At 44.1% G+C, this 17,119-nt stretch overlaps 1 protein-coding gene across 3 annotated transcripts in view; it reads right to left on the bottom strand.

Annotated features, from left to right (window-relative positions):
• The window catches only part of Zzz3 (zinc finger ZZ-type containing 3), a 37,317-nt gene that overhangs the window by 1,780 nt on the left and 18,418 nt on the right, over positions 1-17,119 (bottom strand). For 2 of the 3 annotated variants that reach the window (XM_051195550.1, XM_051195563.1), the window contains 8 exons: positions 11,708-11,846; positions 9,467-9,614; positions 9,268-9,383; positions 8,628-8,699; positions 7,686-7,787; positions 7,012-7,107; positions 4,940-5,092; positions 1,604-1,738 (listed from right to left, as the gene is read on the bottom strand). In XM_051195550.1, the coding sequence (XP_051051507.1) occupies positions 1,604-1,738; positions 4,940-5,092; positions 7,012-7,107; positions 7,686-7,787; positions 8,628-8,699; positions 9,268-9,383; positions 9,467-9,614; positions 11,708-11,846 (961 nt within the window). The remainder of the gene's footprint in view (positions 1-1,603; positions 1,739-4,939; positions 5,093-7,011; positions 7,108-7,685; positions 7,788-8,627; positions 8,700-9,267; positions 9,384-9,466; positions 9,615-11,707; positions 11,847-17,119) is intronic. The other variant, XM_051195557.1, reaches the window with a different exon arrangement.

Raw genomic sequence — 17,119 nt, 5'->3', positions numbered from 1 at the left:
CCAGTGTGAGACTGTCAACACTTGACTCACTCACACCCGACCTACAGCTGCCCAGACATGTACTGGCAGGCATCCACCCGGCATCAAATCCTCTCTGGATGGCTACCAGACTGAACCCCAAAGAACGAAGCCCATGATGACAAGAAGGCAGTACGTCCTCTTGTTTTCCACAGGGTAATTACTGCATTACAAGACCCCCTCAGTGTGGAACTCTGGAAATCAAAGTACAGTGCTTTGCATGAAAATGACCCCATTGCTCATATACTGGAGTGAGTGCTTGCTCCCAGCTGGCAGAACCGTCTGGGAAGGGTAGCCTGCCCTTGTCTCTTTGACCACTGCCTGCCCATCAGGGTGTAGAGCTGGGGGCCACTGCTATCACCACGCCACACAGTCTGCTGCCCACCACGACCGTCATGGACTCACCCTCGGAAACTGTAAGCAAGGCCCCAACTAAGTGCTTTCCTTTGTCAGAGTCCCCTAGTCGTGCTGTCTCCTCCCAGCAACAGAACCAGGACACAAAGCAAATCTTCTTTCTACACTCTCTGACGACACTGCCCAACACGCCATGGCTAAGGTCTATAACTCAATTACAAGAAGACTCAGTTTCCTCTCAGAAAGTCTAGAAGCCAGTTAGGAAAATCTGTGAAGGATGAGTGAAGTCACTGAAGCGTCCAGAGGACAGGCTACTCACAGCTGCACCCACACTACGCACGGCCAATGGCAACGCCACATCAAAGTCCTGATGGACTTCTTCCAGCGTCATTCCACATACCACTTCTAACGGACAGACAATTCAGGCAGGACACACTTTCATATCATCCTCAGTCTCCAAGATGTCACCATCTCTGGGCTTACCTTCTTTTAATCTAGTCCTCACACTGTGTTCAGAACGATCTCTAGCCACCTCACTTATATATTTCAATGACATTAAAGCACACGAATAAATTGCTTTACAATATTTAGCAATGGTGAAGGACTAAGAACTGTGAAGTCTAAATCTGGTTTACCTAAAGTAGCAAACCCATTTTCTTGCAATGAAAATTTCACGTTATTCTCTGTTCTAAATCCTGCATTATGCAAACTCCTTAGCAGAATCTCCAGCTCCCTTCTCACAGCCTCTGGTTACTGTAAGCACTCTCTAGGTGTGCTCAGTTATCACTCAGCTACTGTTTGTATAGCATCCCCAGGATCCTATTTTATTTTATTTTATTTTAAAGACAGAGTCACTACATGGCCCCGGGTGGCTGCAAACTCCAGAGATCCACCTGGCTCTGCTGGGATGAAGACATGCGTGAGGAGGAAGTGAGTTTGCCTCCTCTCAGTCCCAGCCCCCATCAGGAGAGCCTGTGCGATGTGGACAGTGCGTGGACCCTCCATCAGCCCCCTGTAACTCAATGAGGCAACCCAACATAAAACAGGGAGAGGCGTTCAGAACGGCTGCGACTAGGGAAGCAGATGAGCCTTATCCCAGCCAGCCACCTGCACATTGCACGTATGCATGAAAGAGTTACAGAGAAACCTACTACCCTCTACCTGAACGCTTACTGACTTCACAGTTGGACACTCCAGACGCCTTCAAACACTGGATGATCGAGTTGCTTACCTTAAAGCCCACATGTTGCACAAACCCGCTTTCTGCCTGCATTTGCTGAAGCTTCTGCTTCTTTAACTTTTTAAACTGTAATAGTTCTTTATATTCAGGTAAACTCCTATACATGACAGGAATGCTTTCCTCATCCTGTTAAAAAAGAACAAAACATACTGTTATTTTGATAATTACAATGGACTAAGTAAGAGATACAGCCCTAATTATGTTTCTCCTGACATTTCTCACTTTTAACCCTCAGAAAATCAGCACTACTATTGTTCAGTGTGCGTGCACCGATTCCCCCCTGACCCTCCATGTCTGCTGCCCCAGCACCGGGCTGCAGACAGGCCTGCCATCACGCCCAGCTCTTTACCGGGGTTGGGATCCAAATCTGGGTCTTCACCATCACACACCAAGCACCTAACACACCGGCTTTCAATGCTGTCCTAAGGCCGGCGTGCACTGCCTCACACTTGGGGCACTCACTAACGTAACCTAACGTCAGCCAGGGCTACTTCAGAAGCCCCATACGTGACCCCTCTCTGCTCTGTACTAATTTCCTTTTTCTAGTCTAACAGTCTTCACGCTTACCTCTGTAAACATGGTATCTTTTTTATTTTAAGAAGCAAAGCAATCTGTATCTTTTTTTTATACTCTCTATTTGTAATGACTGACCAAAACAGTACATTTTTCACTCAAGGGATGAACTGAATTACACTGGCTATTTATTTAGAAAACCGTGTAGACTATATAAATACTTCAAGGGTCTCAGAAAACACTGAACCACAAGGAGTCAAATCCGGTAATGACTCCTCCAGCCCTGCTGCTGCCCACACAGAACCTGTGCTTTTACCCCTGAGATGACTTCATTGTGCTGCACGATGCTACGGTCCCCATGGTGCCCAGGCCATGTCCATGGCTTTCCTGCTCTCTGCTCAGTTCCACAGCAGTGACTTCCCTCTAGTCTTTTCCCTGGTTCCCACTAACAGCCACACAACAGACCTTGCCTTCCACTAGTGCAGTCTGCTCCAAACATCAACCACAAACATCTCACAACGCCCCATCCCATCTCTCTTGTGACTTCTAACCTGGTTTTGTATTTTCCCAATCTTGCCCTGCTATCCAGGATCCTCTGCAACCGCATGACTGATCCCATGGCCACTAGTTTCCTAAATATACCTTCCATCCACGCCCCAAGTTCCATGAATTCTCAATCCCACACCAGATACAAATCCCACCTCTTCATCCCTCTGTAATGTTAAGTACCACTAACTACTGTGCTTATGTCACATCCAAGGAATAGATGCTGACAGAAACTATAACAACCGACCTAGACCATACAATTAATTAGTGAGATTAACTAAGAGCGGATGACCTGGACCCTAATTTTCCTGATACACCCAGCTGTCTAAGACAGAATTCTCAGGGTTTTCTCCTCATGCACATCTACCTAATTCTGTCATGATGTAACATTTCCCTCAAATCCACCTTCTAGTACCCACTCCCTCCACTGTTCCCAGTTAAACTCCCTGCAGCTTCCGAAGTGTCCAGGCCAAGGTCTTCCCGTGGATAGAAGACTCTTCAGTTTCACAGTGCACTACTGCAGCTTTCATCCGTCTCCAAGCCTGTCAACCACTGTTAAAAGTTTGCACGTCTACTACAGATATTTTCCCCTAAGCAGCTCCATCTGCAGATGGGTAAATCAACAGACAAGACCTACAGACTGGGAAGCCGCCTGTGCGCTTTCTCTTGGTCCATCTGGACAGAGGGTGTGAAAGCCGGTGGGCACTAGGAGCTGGAAGCAGCGTGCAGACGCTGGAGACTGCGCTGTCTGACAGTTTCAGGTAATGGTGTGGAGAGGGTCTCGGAAATGGCACAGGAACACAATACCAACACTAGTGGATGTGTACTCAATAGCTTTCTCAGTTATATTATTCAACTTTACTTAAGAAGGACCAATTTCAGTAAGGTGACGGTGGAATGAAGGTGTTTCAAACTGAGGAACAGATTATGCACAGGTAAGTTCTTTAGCTGCTGCATCTTTGGAAAGAGAAACCTATACATTTTACCACGGGAAGACAAGTACACATTTTAAATAGCTATGTGGATCAGAGGGGCATGGTGACACAGGTTCTATCTCTGAGGGTGCTGAGGTAGGAAGATTATCATTTCAAGACTTTCTTAGGCTACCCAGAGAGACAAAGGTTCAATCTAATCTAATGCATTACTGTATACTGGGAAATGAGTCAAGGGCCTTACACATACTATATAACTATATAAACTATATAGTACATAACATATACTATATAAAACACTGAAGGAATGTTTTAATGTCCTGCCACCATCCTCACACGGCTAGCATTTAGTCAGGCCTTCAGTGCAGTGAAGCCGACTACGAATGCTCCCTCCTCTACTGCTCTGAAGCCCTTTAACAACTGCTCACCGATGTGATCACTTAACAAGTCCAAGATATAGACATGTATGTTCACAGCTCGAGCAAAGCCTATCACACAACATGTTTGGGGAAATAGCTCCTCAAACAAATCATTCTAACAATCACAATGTACAAAATCATAAGATAAGAGTCCCGCATTAAGACCTAACGTGCGCATTTCCAGAGGACATGACTCCACAACACAACCACCAATGGTTATTTAAGAGACAGAAACATGTGTCTTGTAGCTCTCCATGAAAATCCCCTGCTCTGATTCTGTGCAATCAGAGTATTAGTATGCATTCTTCAAGCAAGGGATCAATCCTTCACAGGGAATTCAGGACGAAGGGACAAATGACACAAGGATGCTTCTGACACGATCCACTGCACTCCACACCACACCACACACGGCAGCAAATCCGTGCACAAACAGAGCAGGTTTCAGTGAAGCAGTATGAGGGAATGGAAGGCTCACCCCCACTCCCAACTTATCCCCATTCCTTGTCTCCAAACAAACAGGTAAAAGCACCCGAGTTTGTGAGTCCCGGTCAGGGGTACAGTGCTTGCCTGATGTGCACAGGGCCTGAGCACATGTGTACACACACTTCTGTGGCATGACTGACATAAGCAGACCAAGCCTGGCCTCTGGAAGTAACTCCCTCCAAAGCAATCTGAAGTGGACAGGAGGGAGACACGCAAACCAGACTCACGGCCAGATGACAACTACTGGAGCTGAGTGACAGGACAAGGGCTCAGTGTGCTCCTCACTACTAGGCACAGACTCAATTTTTCCATGGAAAACAAAGCATATTAACTTTAAATCTGACTTGTTAGTTAGAAGAGGGGACACCAGCATTTCCTGAAGAGAGGGAATAACCACAAAGTCACGCTCTCTACGAAAACAGGCAACAAATTACCGATGCCTCCTCCACAGCAGTGCTGGCGTGCCCATGAAAACAGGACCGGTCGTCGTCCTCATCCATGTATACGGGCGGCTCATGGGAAGTCATGAAAGTGGAGGGTTTGAAGAGGTGCTTATTGAGAGGGTGCTGCCGTCTGCTGGCTGAAGACTGTGTGAGAAAACAGATGGGAGACCAAGAACAGAATTAAAAGTGCAGGAAAAGCACGCACGCACCCTACCAGCTGCAGGAATTCAATGCTGGCTTGAACGTGATTCATGATCAACTTATACTGGAAATCAGAGAATAAAATGGCTAAGTCAGAAAAATAACTGTCCAGTAAGAGAGAAGTTGCCATTAACATCTGAGTGTCTGAAACCAATCACCTAACACTTGCTTTACAACTGTAACTGCTTGCTTTACAACAGTATCAACTGCAAAGTGGCCATTTAGAGATGAAGAGGCAGGGGCATGAGGTGAGTCTCAGGGAGACAGCATAATCGGCATTAGATCTGTGTGGCAGCACAGCCTTCTCTACCAACCACTCTGCAGAGAGCACTCGTGGTCGGTATATGCCTTCGGCAGAAAGAGGAGCCCCCGGAGGCCCATCATTTCACTCATGTCAAAGTCCAAGTTCTCCCCATGGTCAGGAACATTATGAGTATGGCTACACTACAACTCCACAGCCACAATGTCCATGGGCTTTCTTAGTTGTGAAAGCACAAGGTGTAAAGTAACATATTAATAAAATTAATTTAGAAAAATTAACTAAGGGGCTGGGGACATTGCTTAATGGCTGAGCACTTGCCTAGCATAAATAAAGTGCTGGGTTTTAACCATAGGAGGGAAGGAGGAGGGGACGGAGGGAACAGGAGAGAGAGGGAGAAGAGAGGAAAGAAAAATAATAACCATGAAAAGTACAGCTGTTAGTCCAGCATCCCGAGGCTTTGAGAGGTGTATATACCACCTGTACTTAAAACAATTAGCAAACAAAAACAAGCTTGAAAGGCTTGGTTAAACATAACTCCAAAAACCCACTCCAAAAACCCATGGGGCTGGTGAGACAGTTCAGGAGAGCACTGGACTTTGATTCCCAGAACCCACAAAGGTGGCTCACAACCAGCTCTAGTGGAATCCAATGCTCTGGCCTCTGTGGGCACCAGTATTCATATACACATACCCATAACTTAAATAGTAAAATTAAAATGTGAACTACATAAACAATTTCCTTAATGGAATATTAAATAGTATAAACCAGCATCCACCAGGAAGGTCATGTCAGCTCCCTGTATGTGAAGAGGGGAATGAGCAGTTACCAGGCTAACAGAAGCAGCCAACCATGCCTCTAGTTTTCCAATTGCTGCACATCAATGCAGCTCTGTACATCAGAGAGCAGAAGGCAAGCGATGGGGTTGCACTAGAGAGGCCTGGGGACGTAACTCCACAGCAGACTCCTTACTTTGCATGCTAAAGGACCTAGGTTCAATGCCTACCACCCTGAAGTGGGGCGGGGGGCAACAGGGCTGCTTGGGTCTAGCATGAAAATGGCACCGTAGCATCCATCTGCAATCCCAGCAGAGGCAAGAGAATCAATGCAAGCCACGGTGTACACAGCAAGTTCTAGGTCGGCTAAGGACTATATAGGCTCTCGGCTCATTAGTTAGAGACAAGACAGTGTTCATATGTCATTATGCTCTAGTGTGCCTACGAATGAAAAGGGTTGAGAAAACATTCTCCCCATGAAGTGGGAGAACAATGCGTACAACTCTGGAACTGCAGTGAGGTTGGGCTGAGGGTCTCAGTGACATTTTCCGCCTGTGCGGCACAGCAGGGAAAGACTGTACACCTTACAGACGTACTATCACTGTGACGTTCCTAACACCGAACTGGTACACACCGTTCCAGTAGTGTTCGTTCACATTACTTCCAGGAAGACAATGAAGAACTTAAAAATCAAGAATTTCACTCTGCCTTTATACCCAACATAGTGAAACGTCACAAAGAAGACTGCAGCCTAATAAACTCACACCCACATGACAGTTCTGAATTCAACGAGCTGCAGCTAAGGCTTGGTCAGCTGTGCTCCTTACCTTTTTGGAGTATATATATAAGTTAGGTGTTCGGCCTGGAACTGGAATGCCAGCTTTGGTTAGCTTTATAAAATATTTCTGTACACGACTGGCAACCTAAGGAAAAGTAACAGTTCTTTTAATACAATGAAATGATATGATACTAGCGAAGTTTTTAAATGGTAAATAACCTTTAGCTTATCATCAAAGACATCTGTATTTTAAAACCTTGACAAAATCATTTCCAGTAAATTTAAATGTGTGTGATTTCGAAGCTGAGCCCTTACTCTCACTGGTGACCATGGTGAGTACAGCAGGAAGCCATCTATTAGCAATATGGATGAGCGTGAGAAAGGAAGGTGCTGTGTCCGTGCTCAGAAAGCCACCCAGGGTGACATTAAGGCCATGCACAAAACCCACTAGCACTGTCTAACCAAAATGACCCTGGCAGCACAGTCACTAAGCACTCAAGAGATAAAAGGTCGTGTGTGTGTGTGTGTGTGTGTGTGTGTGTGTGTGTGCGCGCGCATTAATAATGTTCTGCATTGATGAACACAAGGGTCACTTATGTTGTCCCTGCAATGCCAATCATTTAGAGCCAGCACACACTAGAGCTAGCAATGGCAGCAGCGTGGCAGTGTGGCTGCACAACTGTGCACTACATCTACAGGCACAGCCTGCAGCCCGGCCATCACCTGTTTGGCGGTGCGGTTGCCCAGCTCATCTGCAATCTTCTGCCAGCGCCGGGACTCTACTTCTTCAGGAGGGTATTTCAGGAGTAGCTGTTCAAGTTTTTTCTGCATGAGACCCAAGACCAAGTTTTAAGTGAAAAATGTATTCCATTTACAATACTGGATTTCTAAAAGCACAGTGCTTCTTTCCAAGCTCTGGAGGTCCTATCACTAGACTCTCAACGTAGAAAGCAGTCCCAGTTAGGAACATAAAGATGCCACCAGCAAGATGAGCTCAACGACAACACCTAGGGAAGGAAGCCCCCACAGAGGAGCTGTATACTTCTAATTTAGTGACAAGATAGCCCAGAGAGAGCAGAAGAGAAGCAACACCTCGGGTTGCACACATCTGACTGAACGCAGCTCCCCAACTGTCTTTGTGCCCGAATGAGCAGAGAAGCTCCTGCAGCTTAAGAGTCTTCCCTTTTTTGGTCATCGGTTATTCAAGCATCTGACTGAATCCTAGCACTCAGCTTCTAACACTCACTCAAATGCTGCAGATACAAAACCTAAGTCAATGCACAACATCAAGGGCACACTTCATTACAGCTGTGGCAACCCGAGCCCTTAGCACAGGCGACCTGAAAGAGTGTTACTGTCTGGGTTCTCAGCTCCCTCACAACAGAAATTAAAATGCAACTTGAGGGAGCTTTGCTTGTCTCTTAAAGCTACTTTTAAGACTGTCCATCCATTTCTCCTTCCCAAACCCAGCGCTTTTCTTTAAGAATTATCCAAAACAAGTTCATGTACCTTCAAAGTTCAAAATTCTTAAAACATGCAACAAGGTGTAGAAAAGTAAGTCTACACATTTTAACCTCATGATCAAACACTTGCCTGGTAGCGCTAACTTTACTATTAGCAGTTTAGAGTGACATTTACCCCAGACAAGCTAGACATATGCATTACCTGTTCTTCAACAGTCCAGAGCTGGTTAAATGTTTCAGGTTTGGTGTCATCACACAGACGACCTCTTATCATCTGCATGTAAAAGAAGACATTTATAAACGGGAAACATCACAAATGTATTTAAAGAGAACACAAGGAAAGTGTCAGAATTTCCAAAATATATTTGCATATGTAACATATACACCACCTATTTCCTGATGAAATTTTTCATATTCTTATATTTCATTTGGTTTTAAACTTTTTACAGTCCTCATATAAATAAATGATAGCAACTCGTCTCTAGAAACAAGAAATTTGGGTTCAAAATCTGAAAGTAACAATCCCTACAGAGACCAGGCCGTATCTCAAGTCCACAGTACCACTGTTAGTAGGCACAGTACCCACAATGCCCATTTGAAACCCATAAGGACTCTACACTGTGACCAACACCAAGTACTCTTTACAAGAACTGCACTGTGGACACCAGAACACACAACAGCTGAAGAGTCGCAGCCAGCAGTTTAGACGAAGATTTAGTTTCTCTGATTACTTGGAAAGTTTATGTCCCCATTACTTTTCAGTGAACAGCTCTCCATTTTAACAACACAAATCAACAGAACGTTAAACATTCCCATGCTCTCAGATATTACATACTACTCACCTGAGGGCGACTATGGGATCCTTCTGGACCGTCACTCAAAGGCAACACGGAGTAAGAAAGGGGCTCTCCATCCTTTTTCAGATCTAATGGGCTTTTTGGTCTAGCAGGCAAGCCTACTAAAAATAACACATGCAGAATTATTGAAGCAAGACACTGCAAGACATCTCCCTCATGAAATTCTTACCATGTGAGTTCTTACCTTTATCAAAAACTAACTTAACTCTCCTAGTATGTCTTTTTCGATTTTTAAATTCTCTTTCAAAGTTCCCGAGGCTATTGGTATACTGGTCCCACACAATCTCGGGCAACTGAACAACTCTCTGTGGGTATGGAAGCCCTATATCGGCCTGGGGAAAAAAAAAAAAAAAAAAAAAAAAAAGACAAAAATATCAGAGTGCCGATCTACATTTAACTCAAGAGGATAACTGGTAAAATAAAATGCAAGAGACACACTGTAAAGACTATTCCCAGGGTGCTAAATGCGAACTATAAAGACATACGGGACCACATCAGTAACAAGTCTACACATAAACACCTATCAGTTCTCGTAACAAGCACACTGAGTGTGCGGAATACAACAGATGAGACTCTGGGGCATACAAATTTGACAGTTAGCCTCAAGTTTGTGGCTTATCTGTAACATAAGAAAAAATTAATTCACAATCTAAAGTCTTTGCCACATATAAAACTTACCTCAAGTTTGTGGCTTATCTGTAACATAAGAAAAAATTAATTCACAATCTAAAGCCTTTGCCACATATAAAACTTACAATGTTCTTCTTTCTGGCTTTGTACAAAACACATACACCCTGCACCATAGCTCTGCTTCAAATTATGGCATCTTAAAAATGAAACTTCCAAATTAAATGTAGGGCAATGAAGTCTTCCTAAGCAACACGAACTTTGCGTCTGTATTGAGTATCTGGGTTTAATCTTTGTAAAAAGTTAAGATGTTCAATAACACAACTGTTTCAGAATTTTAAAAAAATTTAACATGGAAATGAAAATAAGCAAATCTCCAATTGCATATAAATCTAGTAAGTATGCCTAAATGCATGTTTGCTTACCAGAAAAGAGATCAAAGTTAATACATTTATTATTTGTTTCTCTAACACTTTTAATTTAATCTGCCCATAATTGCCATCTTAAGAACAATGTCTTTGTGCTCAAGCAAACCGTTTAATAATGATAAAAGATGGATATATTTTTCATTTATTTATTGTAAGGTCTTAGGCTTTTGTTGTCTAGGGTCGTTTTTATTTTCTTAAACGGTGTCTCTTGTAGCACAGGGTGACCTGAAATCTGATTGGTAGGTTCGAGGATGACCTTCGACTCAGGGCCCTCATGCTCCTGGCAGTTTGGGACTCTGAATCTGCACCACCACAATGGACCAAGAGGAACCCATTTAACAGAAAAGGTATAATAAAGCTCTAAAACCAGTTTTCAATAAGATGATAGATAGATTATGTATTATGGAATGCAGCGTTTTCTGAACCAGAGAAAGGACAGTGAGTTGATTAACCAAACATCTCAGTTACCCCGAGGTTCATTACACGGAGAAGCACTCATAGATTTTATTTTAATGTTTTTACATAATGCTAATGTTGAGGCTTTCAAATGTATGAAGCAAGGTATAGTGGTAGAGCATTTTCATGCACAGGGTCTTGGCTCCATCCCTAGTGGCAGAGAACACCCCCAAACACAATGTACTCATGTGTTTAATACTGATCAATTAGGGGCTCCCGAATTTGAAGCACTTAATAGTACATTTGAATGGCTTACTGTTAAACATTAAAGTTTGTTTCAAATAAAAGAGAAAACTAGTTAGTTCCACACAAAACCCTTTTCAAGATTAAATGAAATTCAGTTTTCTCGTCACAGACTTGGTTATACCTTAAACATACATAAAATAAATTTTTGTGTTTTTATAAATATTTGCTTTTCCTCTCAGTAGCAAACGTAACCCAAACGAAAGCAGTTACTAATTAGTGCGTCCTGTGCACCAGGCCCCAGCGCTCCACTAACCCTGAAGGGCTGGGAGCAGGAGGAGGGGCGAGTGGAGGGCAGATGAAGAAAGAGCAGAAGTGCTCTGTCCAAACAGACAGTTCTCTTCGCCTGGGCAAATGTCACTGTGTGCTGGACAGGGAAAGAAGATGCTACTGTCTTCAGAAACAGGGCTAACTGGAAGGGGGTGAGGAGTTAAATACTCTTCTTTGTTTTTTGAAACAGGCTGTCCTGGAACTAGCTCTGTAGACCAGGCTGGCCTCAAACTCACAGAGATCCACCTGCCTCTGCCTCTCTGAGTGCTGGGATGAAAGGTGTGCGCCACCACCGTCCAGCGAGCTAAATACTCTTAAATATTTATCTTAAATGATTATCTTAAATTACCAAGCACACTCCAATACATGTTTAAAAGTACCAAAGTACATTTTTTGCGTACCTTCTTCTGGAGTTTTTCCACAAATCCAATAGGATTTTTTAGTGCTTCTCTCTGGTGTTTTCCTAAGCTCTCCAAGTCTTGGACTGCTTGAGAACGCTGGGCCTCGAGGACAGCAATGGTCTGCAGCAGTCGCTGGTAACTGGAGACAAAGAGAAATCTCACTAGAGTTTTCTACTGACAACAATAAACAAGAACTGAGTTCAAGCTCTCATCTACTTATATGAAGCCACACGGTCTTTGTAAAGTTACCTGAAGGAGTTTAGTAAAACACTACTGGGATTAAATGAGGTCTTCCTGAGTTATGAAGTACCTAGTCAGAAAACATCAGTTAGAGTAAAGCAAAGCCTCCTTTCAACCTTAGACTTCTAATTCTTAACCGTGAGTTCAAAAACAGGAACATGCTCTGATGTCTCAGCAACCAAAGTTTTAAGAAACTTCTTAATAAAAGAACTAAAATCACATGGTTTCACAAAGACGAGTCACCTGGCTACCCTCTGCCTCTAAGGCACACACGCTTTTCCCATAAGACAGTGCCCTAGACTGCCATGGTAGTAGTCACATGGCTCTCATTGGCTCTATCATCCCCCTCACCCATATTTCTCTAGCATTCAAGACAAGGCAAACGCTGAAGTCATTTTTACTTCCCTGTAGGCAAAAGCTCCCATCATCGGTTTCATCCACATAAGCAATGGACTTACTTGTCACCCATCATCCAGGGATCTCATTACAGAGAGATACTAACTAGTCCAGTATCACTCACTGCCTTTTCACTGACACTGAGTCTGGAATGCTGGCTTCACGCATAAACACACACAGAAATGCAGTAACCCAAAGACCTGAATGCTCAGACGCTTGTCACAGAATAATTCAAGTCACTTGAAATTCACTTTAAAGAGGCTGTGTCCTTAAAGTATCAACTGAGCTGTTTTCCTTCACGGTCCCAATGGAAAATGTACCTGTTCAGTTTACCTTTTTTATTTAGGCCAAGATATAACACACTTTCCAGCATACAGGTGCTCAATAAGTAAGTAATTGTCTGATGTTTTGCCCAACCAGAAGCATAGTCGTCTTGTAAGTTAGAAGCCAGCCAAGCACCAGAAACATCTTTTAAGGTAAAGCAATGCAACTTAGAGACTCATTACCAAGCGGATGCTTAAAGCATCTTCATTTCTGTTTAACTTGATGACTATCGAGCATCAGCATACAACTGTAAGGGCTATGTACACAGTCAGTTTGAGGCCAGCTTAGGGTACAGGAGATGACAATGAAAGCTCAGCCTTTCAACTCTCGTTTGCTTCTTTAATGCAGATGAAATGACTAGAAGGCACAGAATGGATGCTTCAGGCAGAATACCGAACGCCTGTACAGCAGTGGCGCTAAGGTTTCTCCCCCAGTTTAAATCACTTTTCACATTAGTCAGAAACCTTGCCAGTTGGGAGGGACTATAATGTCTATCCCTGGATACATTGGAACAACATCCCATCTGACACAACCTATTATCAGTCCCACCCACAGCTTTTGCTACACTCAAAAGCAAAATGAACAAGTTGATTCATGAATGAATCCAAGGTAAGACACAGCTATTCATCAATCCAATTATTGCTTACTAAGAAAACAAGGCACTTTCTTAAAAGCTCTAGCAATTACCAAAATAAATTAGACATGAAACTTGGGTATAACAAGGGAGCTAAAATGATGGCAGAGAAAGAACAGAACTGGGTATGTAGAGTGAACAGCACTGACTACCTCCCCAGGCATGGAAGAAAGCATGTAGCTGAGGGCCTCTCAGTGGTCCACCCACTCTTTTGTGTTTGAAACTGTCCAAACTTAATTTAAAAAGAAAAAGGACTGAGTATGATGGATTGCATATTTAATCCCAGCAACTGACTGACAGAAGTAAGTGGACTTTTTAAGTTTGAGGTCAACATGGTCTACACAGTGAGTTACAAGCCACCAGGGAACTACCTAGTGAGATTCCCATCTCAAAGAGGAGGGAGGGAGGGAGGGAGAGAGGGAAGGGAGGGAATAAGGGAGGGAGTAAGGGAGGAGGGAGGGAGGGAAGGAAGGGAGGAGGGGGGGAGGGAAGGAAGGGAGGAGGGAGGGAGGGAAGGAAGGGAGGAGGGAGGGAGGGAGGGAAGGGAGGAGGGAGGGAGGGAAGGAAGGGAGGAGGGAGGGAGGGAAGGGAGGGAATAAGGGAGGGAGGGATGAAGGAAGCTGTGTCTTTGATCCAAACTAACACAGTAAGTGACACTGTACAGTCCTGGTCACACACACCTGCCAATGCATTCAACTCTGCTTAGCAGATGACAAGTCTGTGACCAGACAAGACAGATGAACACCCATGTAATAAGAAACCGTAATAAAGGACAGATGGGATAAGGCAGAAGGACAGGAAATGAAAGGGCAGCCTAGCCTACAGAGTAAGCCCCGTGTGAAAATACAAACAACGAAAATGTAAAAAGGTCTAACATTCACTTTGTATTCTATGTGCCAGACACTGCTGTATCTTAAATTTCATAAACTTGAAACAGGTACATTTGTTATTTAAGGCATACTACAAAGAAAACTCTTGCCTCATATAGAAGATGGCAGAACAGTATCTGCTCACCACAGATACTCATCCAAATATCTCAAGAAAATAAAAATATAATTTTTTAAAATTCTGAAATCCCATAGAACCAATATTAAAGCACTTTTCACTTTGGCCAATCCTGCAACCTTCTAAGTAACAGAGTAACCTGGGAAAATGACACGTGCTTCCTGTGTGACAGGAAAAGTCAAAACTTTCCAATGGACAGCAGTGCACTGATTGTGTGAAACTTTTTACCCAGTTCTACAGCTGATCCTTAGCGTTGCCAGCAGATCTGCCTTATTTGTGCCACTGACATGCAGATATTTAGCTTTCAGACAGGGGATGGCATCTGACTACAGGACCTACACCTAAGTTACTTCACCAACCTTTCCTGCCCAAGCTTCCCTACAGGTAAAACCCTATGTCTAAGAGATGCACTAAGGAACCAGTAACCCGGCAGCTTCCTTTACTGCTCTGTTTCTAGGCAGAGATACTGCATGAACAGCACCCCTGGAGAGGAGATGGATGGAAATTTTTACTTTTCAGTGCATCGGCATCTTTTTCTAGGGGGCCAGGTTTCCACAGTGCAAGAATCCTTAAGAGCTCACAAGGACATTTTTAACCTTGAAACCTAATATGGAAATTTTTTAAAATCTCTAGCTTCAGATTTGGTCTAATTCTTCAAAATGATAACTGCCAGTGGGAAGGCCCCTGGTCTGACCCCAGGTTTCAGTACTAGATGAATGAAACAAACAGACGGACAGACAAAGACCAACAAACAGACAAACATGACTGCTCCTAGGTATGATGGAGGTGAGGGTTTGCTGGAGATAAAGGCAGAGTACAGGCACTGGCAGGCATGTCCGTGGAGTGAACATGCCCCTGAGCCAGGCATGAGAAGAGTTGGGGGAGCAGAAGGAAGGAAGGGCGGGCACCTGGGGTGGAGAAACTGAGAGCAGGAGGGTAGTAGCTATAGTCTCTAACAGATAGGGACTAAGCTAAGGAATGCTGGGAGAAACTGGCAGGTAGGTCCACTTCGATATGTTAAACGAGCACCTTAGTTAGCCATTGGTCTAGGGTTTAAGACCTAATTATAACCCAGATGGGGGAAAAACGGGGGGGGGGGGGGGGAGCAATCTAGTCTGTATCTAGAATCCACACAACCATGGCTTGCCTGAATTTATAAACAAAAGTTTTACATAGCCACACGTTTACCAACAAGCAGAGTCTTTGCTATAGGTACTGATGAGGAAGACTGCCACACCCTCCCTGCTCTGTGTGTCTGTAGAGGGTACAAGGCATGCAAGCAACACACAATGTAGGCCCTGAGCCCACAGGACAGGAAAGAAGAGTCAGCTGTTAAGGAGCATTGAGGGGAAATTCAAATGTTTAAATACAGACTGTGATAGAACAAGGACCATTTTATTGTGCCGGTACTAAAGTGACGGGTGTGACACTAAGTATTAAAGATAAGGAAGGACTCTCATCTGGGCAGTGAATGCTTAAAGAGGATGATGTACAAATGCTGGTGACATAGCACTTGCCTGGTCACATCCTCCAGCACAACAAAACAAATACATAAACAAAAACTCATGGAAGGGATGGACTGCAAGTGTGTAGGGCTCTGAGCATGCAAGCACTCTACACTGATGCACAGTCCTCAGGACAAGGAAAGCTGAACGCCAGTAACTGGTGGATCTGAGTAAGGGGCACACAGACGCCTGACAGTCCTGGTCGGCAGCCGCGAGCTCACAGAGAACACACCCTCGGCCAGCCAGCACTCAGCCTGCACACGCCACACAGGGGGTGCATGAGAGCGGAGAGCAACCTCCAGACTTCCCATGCAACCCCAGCCCAGCCCTCACAGTGCAGGCAGAGCAGCTGCAGTTCCTGTTGAGTTGGGAGGCTGAGGGAGGGAACCCTGGCCAGGCGCACCTCACGGGGGTTCTGAATCACCCTGCGGCTCCTGGTGCAGTGCTGACACTACAGGCGTGGTCACTACAATCAAATCAGGGCTGTATTCTACTACCTTTAGTGCTGACTTTATTTTTAGAGATTTTTTTGTCTTTAAAAGAATTCCTCTGTTTTATCTACACTTATTTATGTTCTGTTTTCTAACTGGATTTCAACCTTTTTTTAAACCATTTTTCTTTGCCCCTTCTCCTTTTCACCTTCTCTGCTTCCTTCTTTCTGTATTTCATGCTTTTATCTCCATATTTTATCTCCATACAGTTTACAGGGTACTTTATCCTGCACGTGTGCCCTTGCTTCCCCATAGCTGCTGCTGGTGCTAGCACTGTTCTTAGCTGAGTTTCCTTACAGTCCACACCTGGTTTGTGCTGCTGCTGCTGCGGTTTGCTTTACTTTTCATAAGCTGAACATGACTAAACCCTCAGAAAAAGGCCGCTCACTATACCCAAATAAAACCAAGAGTATGAAAAAGCAAACCAAAATTACCAAATTCATACCTATTCAATAACTGAATTAAAGGACATTGAAATGGCAACTCCAAAATTTACTGTTGATAGTCGGGAGTTGGTGACACACACCTTTAATCCCAACACTCAGGTGGCAGAGACAGATGGATCTCTGAGTTCGAGGTTAGCCTGAATCAAGTTCCAGGACAGCCAGGCTACACAAAGAAACCCTGTCTCAAACAAAAAACAGAAACAAAAAGAAAAGTAACAAAAGTTTAATGAAAATGGTTCAGTAAAGAGAGGAATGAAGAAGTCATCTTATGATGTGGGTCAGAAACTCAGAAAGTGTATGTAGCACAGAGATCTGATGAATGGGAAGCTCAGTCAGACTCAACAGGACACATCCCAAGGCCAAGGAAAGCA

Source organism: Phodopus roborovskii, unplaced genomic scaffold (genome assembly GCF_943737965.1).
Source record: "Phodopus roborovskii unplaced genomic scaffold, PHOROB, whole genome shotgun sequence".
Classification (NCBI taxonomy): domain Eukaryota; kingdom Metazoa; phylum Chordata; class Mammalia; order Rodentia; family Cricetidae; genus Phodopus; species Phodopus roborovskii.
Note: the sequence above shows the minus strand (reverse complement) of the source record. Positions and strands in the feature narration are given on the sequence as shown.